The sequence below is a fragment of the Melospiza melodia genome, chromosome Z, assembly GCF_035770615.1.
Source record: "Melospiza melodia melodia isolate bMelMel2 chromosome Z, bMelMel2.pri, whole genome shotgun sequence".
Lineage (NCBI taxonomy): Eukaryota > Metazoa > Chordata > Aves > Passeriformes > Passerellidae > Melospiza > Melospiza melodia.
The window spans coordinates 36,242,891-36,255,758 of record NC_086226.1 but is presented as its reverse complement, the minus strand read 5'-3'; the positions used below and the strand labels follow the sequence as shown (position 1 = coordinate 36,255,758).

The 12,868-nt window shown below is 35.7% G+C and overlaps 1 protein-coding gene across 7 annotated transcripts in view; it reads right to left on the bottom strand.

The window, feature by feature from the left end:
- The window catches only part of ERBIN (erbb2 interacting protein), a 121,759-nt gene that overhangs the window by 17,682 nt on the left and 91,209 nt on the right, over nt 1–12,868 (bottom strand). For 4 of the 7 annotated variants that reach the window (XM_063180469.1, XM_063180465.1, XM_063180467.1 and 1 more), the window contains 9 exons: nt 12,684–12,799; nt 11,611–11,680; nt 10,328–10,427; nt 8,914–9,035; nt 8,164–8,334; nt 7,199–7,381; nt 4,889–5,006; nt 2,977–3,160; nt 652–2,173 (listed from right to left, as the gene is read on the bottom strand). In XM_063180469.1, the coding sequence (XP_063036539.1) occupies nt 652–2,173; nt 2,977–3,160; nt 4,889–5,006; nt 7,199–7,381; nt 8,164–8,334; nt 8,914–9,035; nt 10,328–10,427; nt 11,611–11,680; nt 12,684–12,799 (2,586 nt within the window). The remainder of the gene's footprint in view (nt 1–651; nt 2,174–2,976; nt 3,161–4,888; nt 5,007–7,198; nt 7,382–8,163; nt 8,335–8,913; nt 9,036–10,327; nt 10,428–11,610; nt 11,681–12,683; nt 12,800–12,868) is intronic. The other 3 variants (XM_063180466.1, XM_063180468.1, XM_063180471.1) reach the window with 1 other exon arrangement.

Sequence of the window (12,868 nt, the reverse complement as noted above, 5' to 3'; positions counted from 1 at the left end):
TGAACAAGATTTTTAAGTGTTCTCATCTCACAGCAAGCAATAAACATTCATTCAACAATCTGTCAGATACCCAACTTCAAAAGATAACTGGCTTGGAGGCAAATACATGATAATTATGGCTTTTGAATTCCTCAGCAACTAAAGCTGCAGACCTATACTTCTAAATAGATTTTACTGACTTTCTTTTTCCATGTTCTTAAAGAGAAGAAATAGGGTGAAAAAAAGGCGGAACAGAAAGATCAAGAAGTGTAAGGGAATATTTTAGTAAATTATGAATACAAAGCTACAATAAAATTTACCTTAATTACCTTTTTTGAGCTGGCCTTGCAGTCCAGCAAGTCTGTATGACATTATATAATGTATTCAAAAGTAGTCTGGCTAAGCTGGCAAGTATGATGTCAAAAAAACCAGCAACTTTATTTCTTTGGGGAAAAAGATCTTTTTTTCCTTTGGGGGAAAAGTTCGTTTAGTTCAGTCTACCATCTGAGTGTGTTTCTCATATATTCATTACAAACAAATTTATCCTTTTTAAAGCAGGATCAAAATTAGATTTTCACTAGTAATTAAAAGCTGTTCAAAACAGAGTGTTTACCTTATTCCACATCTAGGTAACAGAAAAGTAGAAAAAAAATACAGAATGATTGTTTTTACCTTTTCTAGCTTTTTAGCCTCAATATGTCGCAGCACCTGCTCCCTCCAGTCATGAGGGACTTTAGTTTTTCCTGCAGGGTCTAATAGGGAGTGCTCGGAGTTAACCCTTGGGTTTGATCTCTTGGAGGGGCTAGTCCGCGAGTAGTTGAAGTCACTGACTGACATAGTTCTTTCTGGGATCTCGCTGACCGAGGGCCGCGCGCTCTGCGGCCGGGCCGCGCTGGGACCATCGATGCTGTACGTGCGGGCAGAGAGAGGCCTCTGCTGCCCCGACATCACCGCTGCAGCTCTGCCCATCGAATGCAAATCTCTGTATGTTAAGTAGTCCCCTTCAGGAACCTGGGCTCGTCTTGAAGGTCCACTATCCCCAATATTTATGGAAGCTGTAGAAGATACACTGCTCTGCCTCTGAAGCGTGTGCCTGGTTGCTCCTGGGAGCAGTCTGTCACCGGGAGGAACAGCCCACAGATCTGCATGTCTCCCAGCCATCCGCTGGTGAGTGTTGTACACAGCGCTGGCCCGGACATTGTTATGATTGGAAAAATTCATGTTGCCAGAATGCTTTACATAACTGGGAGTTTCTGTACTGTCAGACCTAAGCAGACGTGAAGGAGGTAAAGTGCCCTGTTCTACTTGGGTGTTTTGTTTCTGGGGCCATAAGGCATCTTTTGCTGCTGCACTGCTGCTGTACTGAATATTATACTGGGGAGCACAGAGCATCTGTGCACCGCCTGTCACTGATCCCCTCACTACATTAGCACCTTCAGGATTGTGATTCGAGTCAAACTTGAACACCGTTTTTGTAGAAGATACTAAATCAGATGATGATGATGACCCAGGAAAAACCTGTAAAGGCTGATCATAGAGAAGAGTAGCAGATTTACTTCGGACTATGTTTTTTCCATCTGCAGTATCTGATCCTGATTTTACTGCTGAGTTTGGTTGTTGAGATCCATTCTCATTTACAGTATCATAGATTTTCAGCCCACCACTGTCCATACTTGTGATGCTGTGAGATTTCATCACAGGACCGCTTCTCTGTGGGGACAAATCTTCAGTGCTTCTAGAAACAGATAGCTCAGCAGAATCCCCATCAACTGTAGTGCTTTTTGCTAGTTTTTCTTTACTAGGAGAATGTACTGTTTCCTCAGCAAGTCCGTTTACTTTATTTACACGGTATTTATTTCCATTTTCCAAGTGCTCACTTTCCTCTTTTGCATTGTTATTCAAAAAGCCCATTACTGAAACCATTTTCTGTGTTTCTAACTTTTCTACCGGAACTGGCACTGCCTCTTCACTAACAAGTTTATTGATATTCATGTTTATTTGGTCTAATTTCTGTGACTCCTCCATAGGAGTACTTAGATCAACACCCTTTCCTAGGAGGCCTAATCTTTCTTCAATGCTCAATTCATATTCAGACAAATTTGTAACCTTCTCTTGCACATTTAGTTTTTCTTCAACTGTAATACTCAATTCTCCTCCATTTTGCAAGAGATTGTTCAAATTTTCATCTTCTCGCCTGGAAGAAATAAAGATGGTTCTTAAAGAAATTCTCCTAAGAATGAATGTATTTCTTTAAATATCATTTTAGAAAAAAATTACTATTAATATGTAACCATGCTGTGCATACAAAACAGGACAAAGAAACAGATTTATGATATGCTATCTTCTATTGAAGAAATGTGTTATATAAAGAGCTCATTTGGGCAATGTTTTTACGTCCCGTGGTTTCAGAAGTTTGTTTGAAGTCAACAAGAATAATTAAAAACAGTTCAAAAGTGTCAAGAAGTACAAAGTGATAATAACTTACTTTTTTATTAATTTATTTTAGTTTCCATTTTGGACAATTTTCCTGTTTGTATTAGCAGTTTTTATGAAAAATGGCACTTTTAAACTAAAACTCCTAGAAGAGTAACAGCCTGTAATTCCAATCTTTATAAGTTTTTAAGAACCTTTAATGGTCATGTTAGCAATCAAATTGATTTTCAAAATTAAGCAAATAAAAACATAGAGCTTTTAAAATGGGATACTGATGTATTTTGTAGGGATAAAAACTTTAAAAAGATAAAATTATTATACCCTATTTTTAAGAGAAGTGAGAACCCCGTATTGTATACTAAAGCTAGTCTCTGAAAGATTTCCTTCTTTTTTATGAGAACTTTATTAACGTTAAGAGAATATTATTAACCCTATTATAAAACACTGAAATTTTAAATATTTAATTAATGATAAATGAATGAATTAAAGGAAGGAACACCATATAAAATATTAAGTAACATTTTTCTAATGTATCTTCTTATTGGTCTACAGTATCTTACAAACCTGATTTTGGACAGAACAGCACCATGTGTTTCTTTGTCAGGAGAACAGAGAGAAATATCTTGGCTACTGTCAGTATTTAAGGAAACAGAATCTGACATTCGAGAAGGAGAGGAACAGTTGCTGTTATTCTGATTACTATTGTGGGTAGCTTCATCTGATAAGGAATCAGTATCTTTTGAATCATCTGAAATAAAAATTTGCCAATTTAATTAGACACACAGATCTTATTAATAGCCATTTCATATGTGTATGTAAAGTATTGAGAAACTGTCTGTTGTTCTTCAGTAATCCTTACTACCAGAAACTAAAATGTAAGCTAACACCCTTGCAAAATTCATTTAAACTTACAAAATACTGTTGGAAATAGTTCCTATATTTTTAAATATTTTGCCTAATGTAAACAGCCCTTATCTGCTAACTAAAACTAAATTTTTGCTTCATTCCCATTTCCCTTGTCATACACAAGTGCTATATTACTGAATACTTCCTTAAAATATCTGTCAAATCATACTTCTGTTACTATAAGGATTTCAGAATTGCCCATTATATGAGTCTATGGGCCTCTAAGAAAACGAAGCACACTGCTTCACGTGCAGTATTTTGAAAGGGTACGCTGTTCCTGGTTTTGAATATTCTATCATTATTAAAGCTATTAACTAAACCAAGTACTCTGGAACTATCTAGATCACTGGATAAGCTCTGTATAGCTTTCTAGTAAAGTAAAAAATTAGCAATGAAAAATGTTCTCCTGCAGATTTTGAATTCAATGCATCCCCATGCTTTGCAGATCCCTTAGGACAACATTTTCAGAGTAATTTACCCCTGTGCACATTGATTCTTGCATAGTGTATGCATACTTACATACTACATCCGTATAAAAATAATTTCTCTGGGGGAATTCAAGGCAGCCGTGATTCTGACATGAGTGTAGAAACAAATACATTTAAATTTTTGCTTCAAGCCAGTTACATATGCCAAACGCATACATTTTGTGGAACTAATGTCTGTCTTCAGAGACAAGAAAGAAGTTTTGACCTAGTACTTTAGTCAGACAAGAAAATACAAGGACAGCATTGCTAAACATCCACCTGTTCATCTGTATGTGATCCTCAGCAGACTTCCTGCTTCCACCATGGGGTTCTCCTCACCAAATCTCACCTTTTTACATCTAATGTCCAGAAAAGCTTTTTGTCCTTGAAGTAATGGACTTGGATATCATATGAAGCAAAATATTATTCGCTATCCTCTTTCTATATCATGTGTTCCCTAAATCCTAGGCCATTTCTTAGTCTTAAGGAAATGATTACTCAGAAGAAATTAATATTTCAGAGAATATAAAACTTAGTTAATAAAAAAACAGATGCAGAATTTTGATGCTAGAGGAGCAAAGAAAAATAAGAGTAAAATATCTCTGGAGAAAGAGTTTTCACAAGAAAGGATTATTCTTAAACCTTAGGAAGAGAGCACAGCTTCTGTAGAGAAATTTTAAAAAGTGATATGCTGCCTATAGCAGCAGTTATAGCAGCTGCCTATCACAGCAAGAATTCAGAAAATCTGGGTGAAGGGGGAGTTACAGACAATTTCTAAAATAAATACCACTCTCTGCAATCCTTTTCTTAAGCACATCAAGAGTGTGTTCAAGCTCCAAATGCCCCAAAACATATGCCACTTCTCTTCCTGTCTGATTTAAACTGACAAAAATCAAGAAAACTAAGATATTAACACAAATTTCTCTAGCATGGACTCCAGTATATGCAGTTTTTTCCCCACTTTCATTGCTTAACTAGGAAAATCTTTCTTTTAAAACTTACAAAACATACTTTTACTTAATTTAATTTGAAAAACTAGTCACTTTGAGTCAAGAAATTATCGAAATCACAAAACACTTCCAATGCTTTTTATGGTATCTTACCTTTTTTGCTGTTGCTTAGGGCTACCACTTTTGGTTGGTTTATGGAGGTTTCTATCAGCGGTGGTCTCATTTCTGCCATTTTCATCTCTTCATCAGAGGAGATTTCTTCTGACTCCTGCTAAAGGGAAAACAGCTTTATCCTGTCCATTTTGAAGAAGAGTTCAAATGTAAGTAAATGCTGTGTAAACTATCACCCACTAAACAATAAAGGAGTAAAAAGCTAAATGAGCCACATGACATAGGCAAAGCAAAACAACTTTGTAGTGCATCTGCAGTGCAAGTCAAATGAATTATCTTTAAGAAGCATCACTTGCAGACTTGCATTGTCACTGCTGAACTCTGTGGGATGACACTCAGACAGGTAACTTTAACTGCAAAAACTTATTGGAGCAAGCAGATGAAGCCTTCATTCTACCACTGGAGAGAGCATCCAGTGGAGTCCAAGTCACAAAGTGATCACTGAAGCAGCAAGCAGCACAGTGTGACCAGCTGGGTACTGGTTTTGAAGAGAACTGCTCAAACTGAAGCAGTTATAAAGTAGCCATGACCAAGACAATCCTAGGAATGGAGAGGTATGCTGTGAGAACAAATGGAAGGAGCTTGGCCTGCCTAGTCTATCTAACAGAAACAGAGTAAAGGTGGCTTGCTAGGGGTAAATTCCAAAAGGAAGAGAAGTCATTTAACTTCAAGAGCAATGGCAGAGAAAAAGCAATACTGAATACATTTAAGCTAGTAATCACTAGTTCTGAACCAAAAGATGGAAGTCAGTGCACTTATGACAGAGATTAATAGACAAAGCTGCTGCAAGAGCAGCCATGCAACTGATTCTGTTCCTACTGTAGCCCTCTTTCTGAAGATAAATATTCATTTATCTTCAAAACTCAATTGTTTTCAGTAATATTTTGACGAAACAAATCCACACCAAACCTTTCCTCAAAGCAGAAATTTTTTTCCAGTAAACATTCTCCTGCTACAAAATCCATGTTGCAAATTGCAAACAAAGCCTGCCAATATTCACTTTTTCTTATTGTTTTGAAACATTTAACACATGGAACCTATTGGAGCACCACCTTCCCATGATACCAATTACCTGGCCAGTTGTTAGGTCTGCAGAAAGGACACACTTGACTGAGACGTAACAAACAAGCTATGACAGTCCTAACTAAAAATAAAAAGTAAGAATCCATCGGCTTTTCTCTACAATCCAACCAACCAACCTGTTCACTTCATCTACCACATGCCCTTCCTCTTGGATGTGACATATAAGTGTAATCGATGCTGAAATGAAAAGCTTACACACAGGCAAAGTTTAGCTATCTGGATTCTGCAACATTGTTTCCGGTAGGAAATAAGGAAATACACTGAAACAAGGATGTCACTATACCTGACTTGTGTACTTACTACAGCTACAAAGAATTAATGTCATGATCATTAGACAACTATCATGATCTTCCAAAATCACATTTTTAAATTAAAAAAGTCAATACCAGTATTTTCAAAAAGAATGTAGAAGCAGGAACATACTAGTGGGGAAGTAGCCAGTGACAGCCAAAACTGCTTGTCACTCAAGTCTTTTCACTGTACGATATAGGCACCTTCCACAGCTTACACAATACAGGCAAAAAAAATGCACTGCTGAAATTATGAAAAAAGTATTTTACAGGCTGTAACTGGGAACTGATTGAATGTCAGCTTCCATTTGACAGCTTTCAATTTGTCATAAATCTCAAGCTTTCTAAATAAATAAATACATGGTGTTTGACAGAGAGATGCACAGTTCAGAAGTTTAAAATCCTTCACTGGAAGAGGTAAGTATATTCCTGGTAATATTCCCGACAGCTTACTAGTAAATACAGAGGAATAAATATTTTTTAAATCACTTTTCACTTGAAATGCATTTGTATAATCACTTGGATATAGAAACATTTTATTGCTACTACTGATCTGAAATTTTCTCATTTCAGCAACAATTAAAAGTGATTATTTAATGAAGTAATGACAGTCAAACACCTGGAGAATTCCACAGAAGTATGTGTCTTTTCACAGGGTATATCAATCTTTAACTGAGTTCACATTATTTTTCTTTAAATGCCTGCATCTTTTATTATGAACTTTATTATCTGTTTCAACTTTTACTTAACAAAATCTGAAGCAAAAACTGTACTGTATTGAAAACCATCTGAATTTACAACAGTTATGGAGGGCAATTTTCTTCTATTGTCAACAGAAATTTTCATCTCTCAGAAGAACAAATTTAATACAACACCAGCACAATTTCTGACTGCTATAATGCTCATTGCAATGCCATACCTCAAGCATGTCCTCATGGTTGACAGTTGTTTTCGTGTTCTGCAAGGTTTTAACAAGTGCAGTCATCTGTGAATTTGCAGTGCTGTGCTCAGCTTCTGGTTCACTAGGCTTCTGCACAGAGCTTCCTGCTGAATATTGCTTTCTCTCATCGGCTTTGTTCTTTATTGAACCAATTTCTGAGGTCTACAAAATGAAGAGTATTAGCAGAGAAAGCATCCTGAAATGTTTTTAATGACATATAGATCCAGCATTATTATATATTCTGCATGGAATGGAAACATGGAATGGAAAAATCTGAGCTCTGAAATTATAAAGCACAGAATGCACCATGTACGAAATGCTAAGAAAACTAGATAACTAAGCTACAGTCTCTACCCTACGTCAATCAGTCTGACTTTCATCGTTACTGGTGTCAATATGTACCATTATATTTCCAATCATATGAAAAAAAATCAAACAGGCCAGTACCTGCAATGATTCTATGTGAGCACCAAAAATTATTCCTATCTCCTATCACACTGCATCAAGCTCATAGAGACTTGGGACACTTTTGCCAGTCTGCTATTACTGCTTGTTACCACACAAAGCTTTCAGTCAAGAGCAGTAAAAACCTTTGAGATGATCCAAATTTCATTGTGAAGATTGGCAGATAAAAGAGGATCAGAGGATGACAAAGATGCCATCCTCCAGGAACCAAAGAAGGCAGTTCCTTAACACATCCACAGTTTGTATGTGCCTAAGAATTAGCTCACTTTTCTTGTTCCTAGTGCAGGAGGAAGACTGCTACTGCAAACCAGACATTTGTTACAGACCTCCTTAGGTGGGGAAGAGGTAAACTGGTTCTGTAATCTAACAATTTTTCTTGCTAAAGACTCAGAGCGGAGGGAAAAGAGAATTAAAAGGAATCAATGAGAAGTTAGTCTTTGGAATTTCTTGCAAAACCAGAAGATAATGTCATCTCTAACCTTTACCCCCACATCTTTTACAGAAACTGTCTGCACTTCTCGTTTTGACTCCTTGGCATTGTCTTCAGTTGATTCTTCGTCCTTTAGTCTATGTACAATTGTCTGGACTGTTTTGACCATATTCTTCAGTTCATCAGGATATGGAGTTGGGTATCTCTTCAGATTGCCCTCCTGTGTAACAAAAGGCAATAAGGTTCTACACTCATTTAAATGTCAGAACTAAAACATAAGCTTTAAAACAAATAATTAATTAGGCCACACCACTGAATACTCTAGAATCTCCACCTTAATACTCAAATTTGCTGGCAGTGAGGCAGACATAAGCTTATACAACCAGGCAAGATTACAAATCACTTTCACTCCTTTTCCCCCAACATGTCCAATGATTCCAAGCAAGGATTAAGCCAAGTGTAATTCACTCAAAATAAAATCAGAATTTATCATACTTTCCCTGCTTGTTATCCATTGGTGAGGTAGCATCCTAGGTAGGCCCTACACTGCCAAGTATAAGCCTGAGCTCTTCCCTTGTGCCATACTGAAAATGACTTGGCCAAATAATGCCCAAACTAAAAGGAAACACAACAAAAATATCTAAACCATAGTGTTTCATCCTGCTAGATACTCTAAACTGATGACTTGATTTATTCAGCAGAGTGAAACCCATTACCAAAGTAGGGAAAAGGCTGAGATTAAGGGTGAAAGTAAGAGGAAAGGAAGCACCATGTATGCAAAAATAAATTCAATACCAACCCGAGGTGGTGCCTCTCTCTCATCTTTGTCTTCATCACATTCAAATGCCACCTGAGCACGCTGTTTCCTCTGTTCTTCCCACAGAGATGGATTGAAACTTTCATTATCAGATATGAACATTACTGGAAAAAAAACCCAAAGAACCTTGTGTAAGAATGGGCTACACTACGTAAAACAAAATACACACTTTTTCTTTCTCTTGAGTGGGACTGATGTGCTTTTGTATTCATTCTTTTTAAAAGATGAAGGACTAACAGTATCATTAATTGAAGATTAGATGCAATGCCACTGCTTTATGAATTTGGCTGTACTTTTATATTAGAAGAATCTCTATCTTTAAAAAGAAAATCATATGCTCAGTTGTACACTAGTCCTAACATTCACATTCAAAAATTCTCAGCAGATCTCTGCTGAATGGTTTTATTCTATACATAAATATGAAATAATGTATTTGTGTGTGTGTATATATATAAATAAAGACGAATTATACTTGCATAGATTTATATAGCCTATTATCAGTGCTTATCATCATTAAGCACAGGTAAGAACATTCATCTGATTTAATTTAATGCAAATTTAAAAATTAAAACTAAGAATGACTTAGTGAGAAAAACCTGCATTCTTACTAATCCTAAAGCAATGTAAGCATCTAAAACTGGAGGTTAAGTTAATCTGCATGATTTTGCAGCACTTATGCAGTTGACAGGGGCTTTAGATACAAGTATTTCTTGCTTAATTTTACAAGAGATTAAAAAAATCTTGCAGGTACCCGATGTCTCTTATTTTAGCATGTCTTGGCGTTACATCAGCAGGTTCTACTTTTAGCTTGATAAATAGTCTAATAAATTTGCCACTACCACCCAGAAAGTGTATATCCTTCACTAGCAATATGAAGACTGTTCATATTAACCACTTTTATACCTGACATAGAAAAATATTTAATTTTAGGGCTTAGTAAATGCAATGAAATATTTGTTACTCTGCATTTAACAGGTGAACTTAAAATTTTAACACATCTGAAGATATTACAATAAACTTCACTATCATTATGAGTTCCTGACCAAAAGCCAGGAACCTGACCTTTTATAAAACCAGTTCAAACTACATGTGAACAATATGCTTTTTCTGGACTGATTTTTTTTTAAATTTCAAAATATACCAGAGAATACTATGTACTTTTCAAAAAATACATAATTGGTAATGAAAGAAATATTTTGCTAAAATAGTCAGTTTGAAGCTAATGCTTGCTTAAGAGAATTTCACCCCAAACTTATCCTCTCCTGCAAGCATACTCCAAACTTTAAGCATTTAGATATTTAAGCATTATTTAGTGAAAATCATAATTAGCGGGAAGCCTTCCCATTATTATTTTCAACAGTGACCACTGTGACAGGTAATTTCAGAAATTCCTTACCCTCCTCAGTCCTTGGTTGCTGAGGGAACATGTAATTAGTAAGTACTGTTTTCTGTGTGTCAGGGTCAGCTTCTTTTTGAAGAGGGATAAGTGGTTTAGACTAGAAAGTAAATGAAAGAAGGCTATGTTATGAGAATATATATATATATATATAAAAAGAGTAAATATGACCTACATATCATAGAGCATGCCTGTGCCATGACTTTGAAGACTACTTTCCCTTGAATTAAACCATTTCTCCTCTGAGTAATTTTCATCAAATGACAAAATTAATATGTCTGTACTTGATTGATGACAGTCTTTTTGACTGAGGACAAACTCAGCAACAGCTTTTGTGAAAAGAAATCACTAGATAGTAAAAAAGTAACTCAGTTTCTTTTTAGTACTTACTACTATCCCAAAGCACACTGATCAGAAATGCATGGATATATTTAGCTATTTTAAACTGCAGACAATCATATAAAGAGAAAAACTCAGCATCCTTGTTTTTTCATTCTGAGACTAGATTGAACATCCTCCACCCCTTATAGGGAAAGGCAGAAGATTCTTGAAATTACTGTTTCACTAAAAGTGTACATCTGAGGCTACTAGATTTCTGACAGCCCTGCACACTTTAATGCCCTTCAGAAAATCAGCATAACATCAAGGAATTTAATAAAAAGGAAAAATACAAGCATAGGAGTTATTGCTTAACAGCTTCAAATAGTTCAAAGGTGTGGCAAAAACGTAACTGAAAACCAGGCATGCTGAGTTTCCCTGCTGGTATAGCTGTGAAAGCAACAGCGGGCTACATGTTCAAGTTCAAGCTTATCAAGCACTAAACTCACCTGAGTAAAATAGCCTGAACAAACAAAAACAGCAACAAAACCCCAAAAAACTACAAAATCCACCAAAAACAAAACACCCCCCCGCAAAAGAACAACCAAAACCAAACAAAGAAAAAACAAAAAAGAAAAACAAAACCCCCAAACAAACAGACAAAACAAACAAACAAAACCTAAAAAAACCCCAACCAAACCCACAGAAAACACAACAAAACCAAAAAACTTCCCATTATCTGTTAAACTGCATTTCCTCACAGCACAGAATTTCTCCAGGATTATGAGCCTCCAGAGACAGGTAAGCTCAGTATTGGTTACTTAAGGAGAACTGACATAGTAATGTCCAGAAAGTACTGATTTGCACAGTACTAGGTCTCTTTATTTAACAGATGGCTCTGTTCTTGTCAACCCCATTAGGAATCAAGTCCACAATAATTTATTTTCAATATTAAAAAATCTCACCTGATTGTCTGATAGCCACATAGCAGTGAGTTGTTGCAGTTTTGTAAAAGTAAATGGTAAATTCTTCAGTCTGTAAATTACAAGAATTTATATAAGTACATTTAGCTATACTGTTAAGACTTTACACAATTCTGTATTAGTCTGTAAAATATTTTAAAAGGATATTTTCATATGAAGTTCACTTAATAAATAGTGAGAGCTGAAAGGTTACAACATGTAATTTAAATTCAATTAAAAAAAAAAAAAACAACCAAACAAGAAAAACTTGTCTGCCCAGTATAGCAAGTAGCTTAAAATAAAGAAGTGACATTGTGACCTGAATTTAACTCAACTGGGAACTGGGTGACTTGAATACAAAGACAATTAAGGTTAATTAATAAATCTGAATCCTCACCATTTTATCTGTCAATATACATGCCAATTAAGGGAAAATGTACTACACCTGAAAATCATTTTTTTTCTAAAATATACAGGTATGGGGAATACGCTGTCATGGATAATGGGTGCTCTGGCACTAAGGGATAAATCAAGCTACAGACAGAGTACAGAGAAGCTGGATTGACAGAATAGGAGGGAGAGCTCTGCTAGTTCTCTCTCCCAGTACTTCAATTCTATATTCTAGTAATTCCCCAAAGATAAACATTTTGTCTATTTTTAATGACCATCTCTAATAAAAGGCAACTTTTTCCCCCTTGCACAGAACACCAAGGTCTTTTACACTATCCTATGATACTGTTGGGCACTCCATATGCAATTCAAGAATATGTTAATTTTAACTAAGAATCAAAAAGCTTTATGGAAATAACCAAAATAATTCCCTAGAAAAACAGATGGTAACAATCACAAATGTAGTGAAGCTGCACTTCAATGCACCTGCCAGGTCATTAAAAAAAAAGACAGCTTAATATAATGAAGCTGCAATATCCAGAATACGACAATAATACATTAAATCTCAGTCACCTTCTGAGCTATGTGTGAGATAAAGAAAGATAGCCATAATGTACTTACAACAATACCTCTACTTTATTGTTGCATTTTATACAACTTCTACTTGATTAAAAGCATTCACAAACCTATTGTCACTCAGATTGATGACTTTTAATTTCTGCATATCACCCATTTCTTCAGGGAGAAATTCAAGCTTATTAGAATGCAGAAACAACACTGTTACATGCTTCCAGTTTCCAATCTAAAAAAAAAACACACAAAGAATTCATCTTCACAACATAAATATGAAGGTTTTAAAAACAATTAGTAC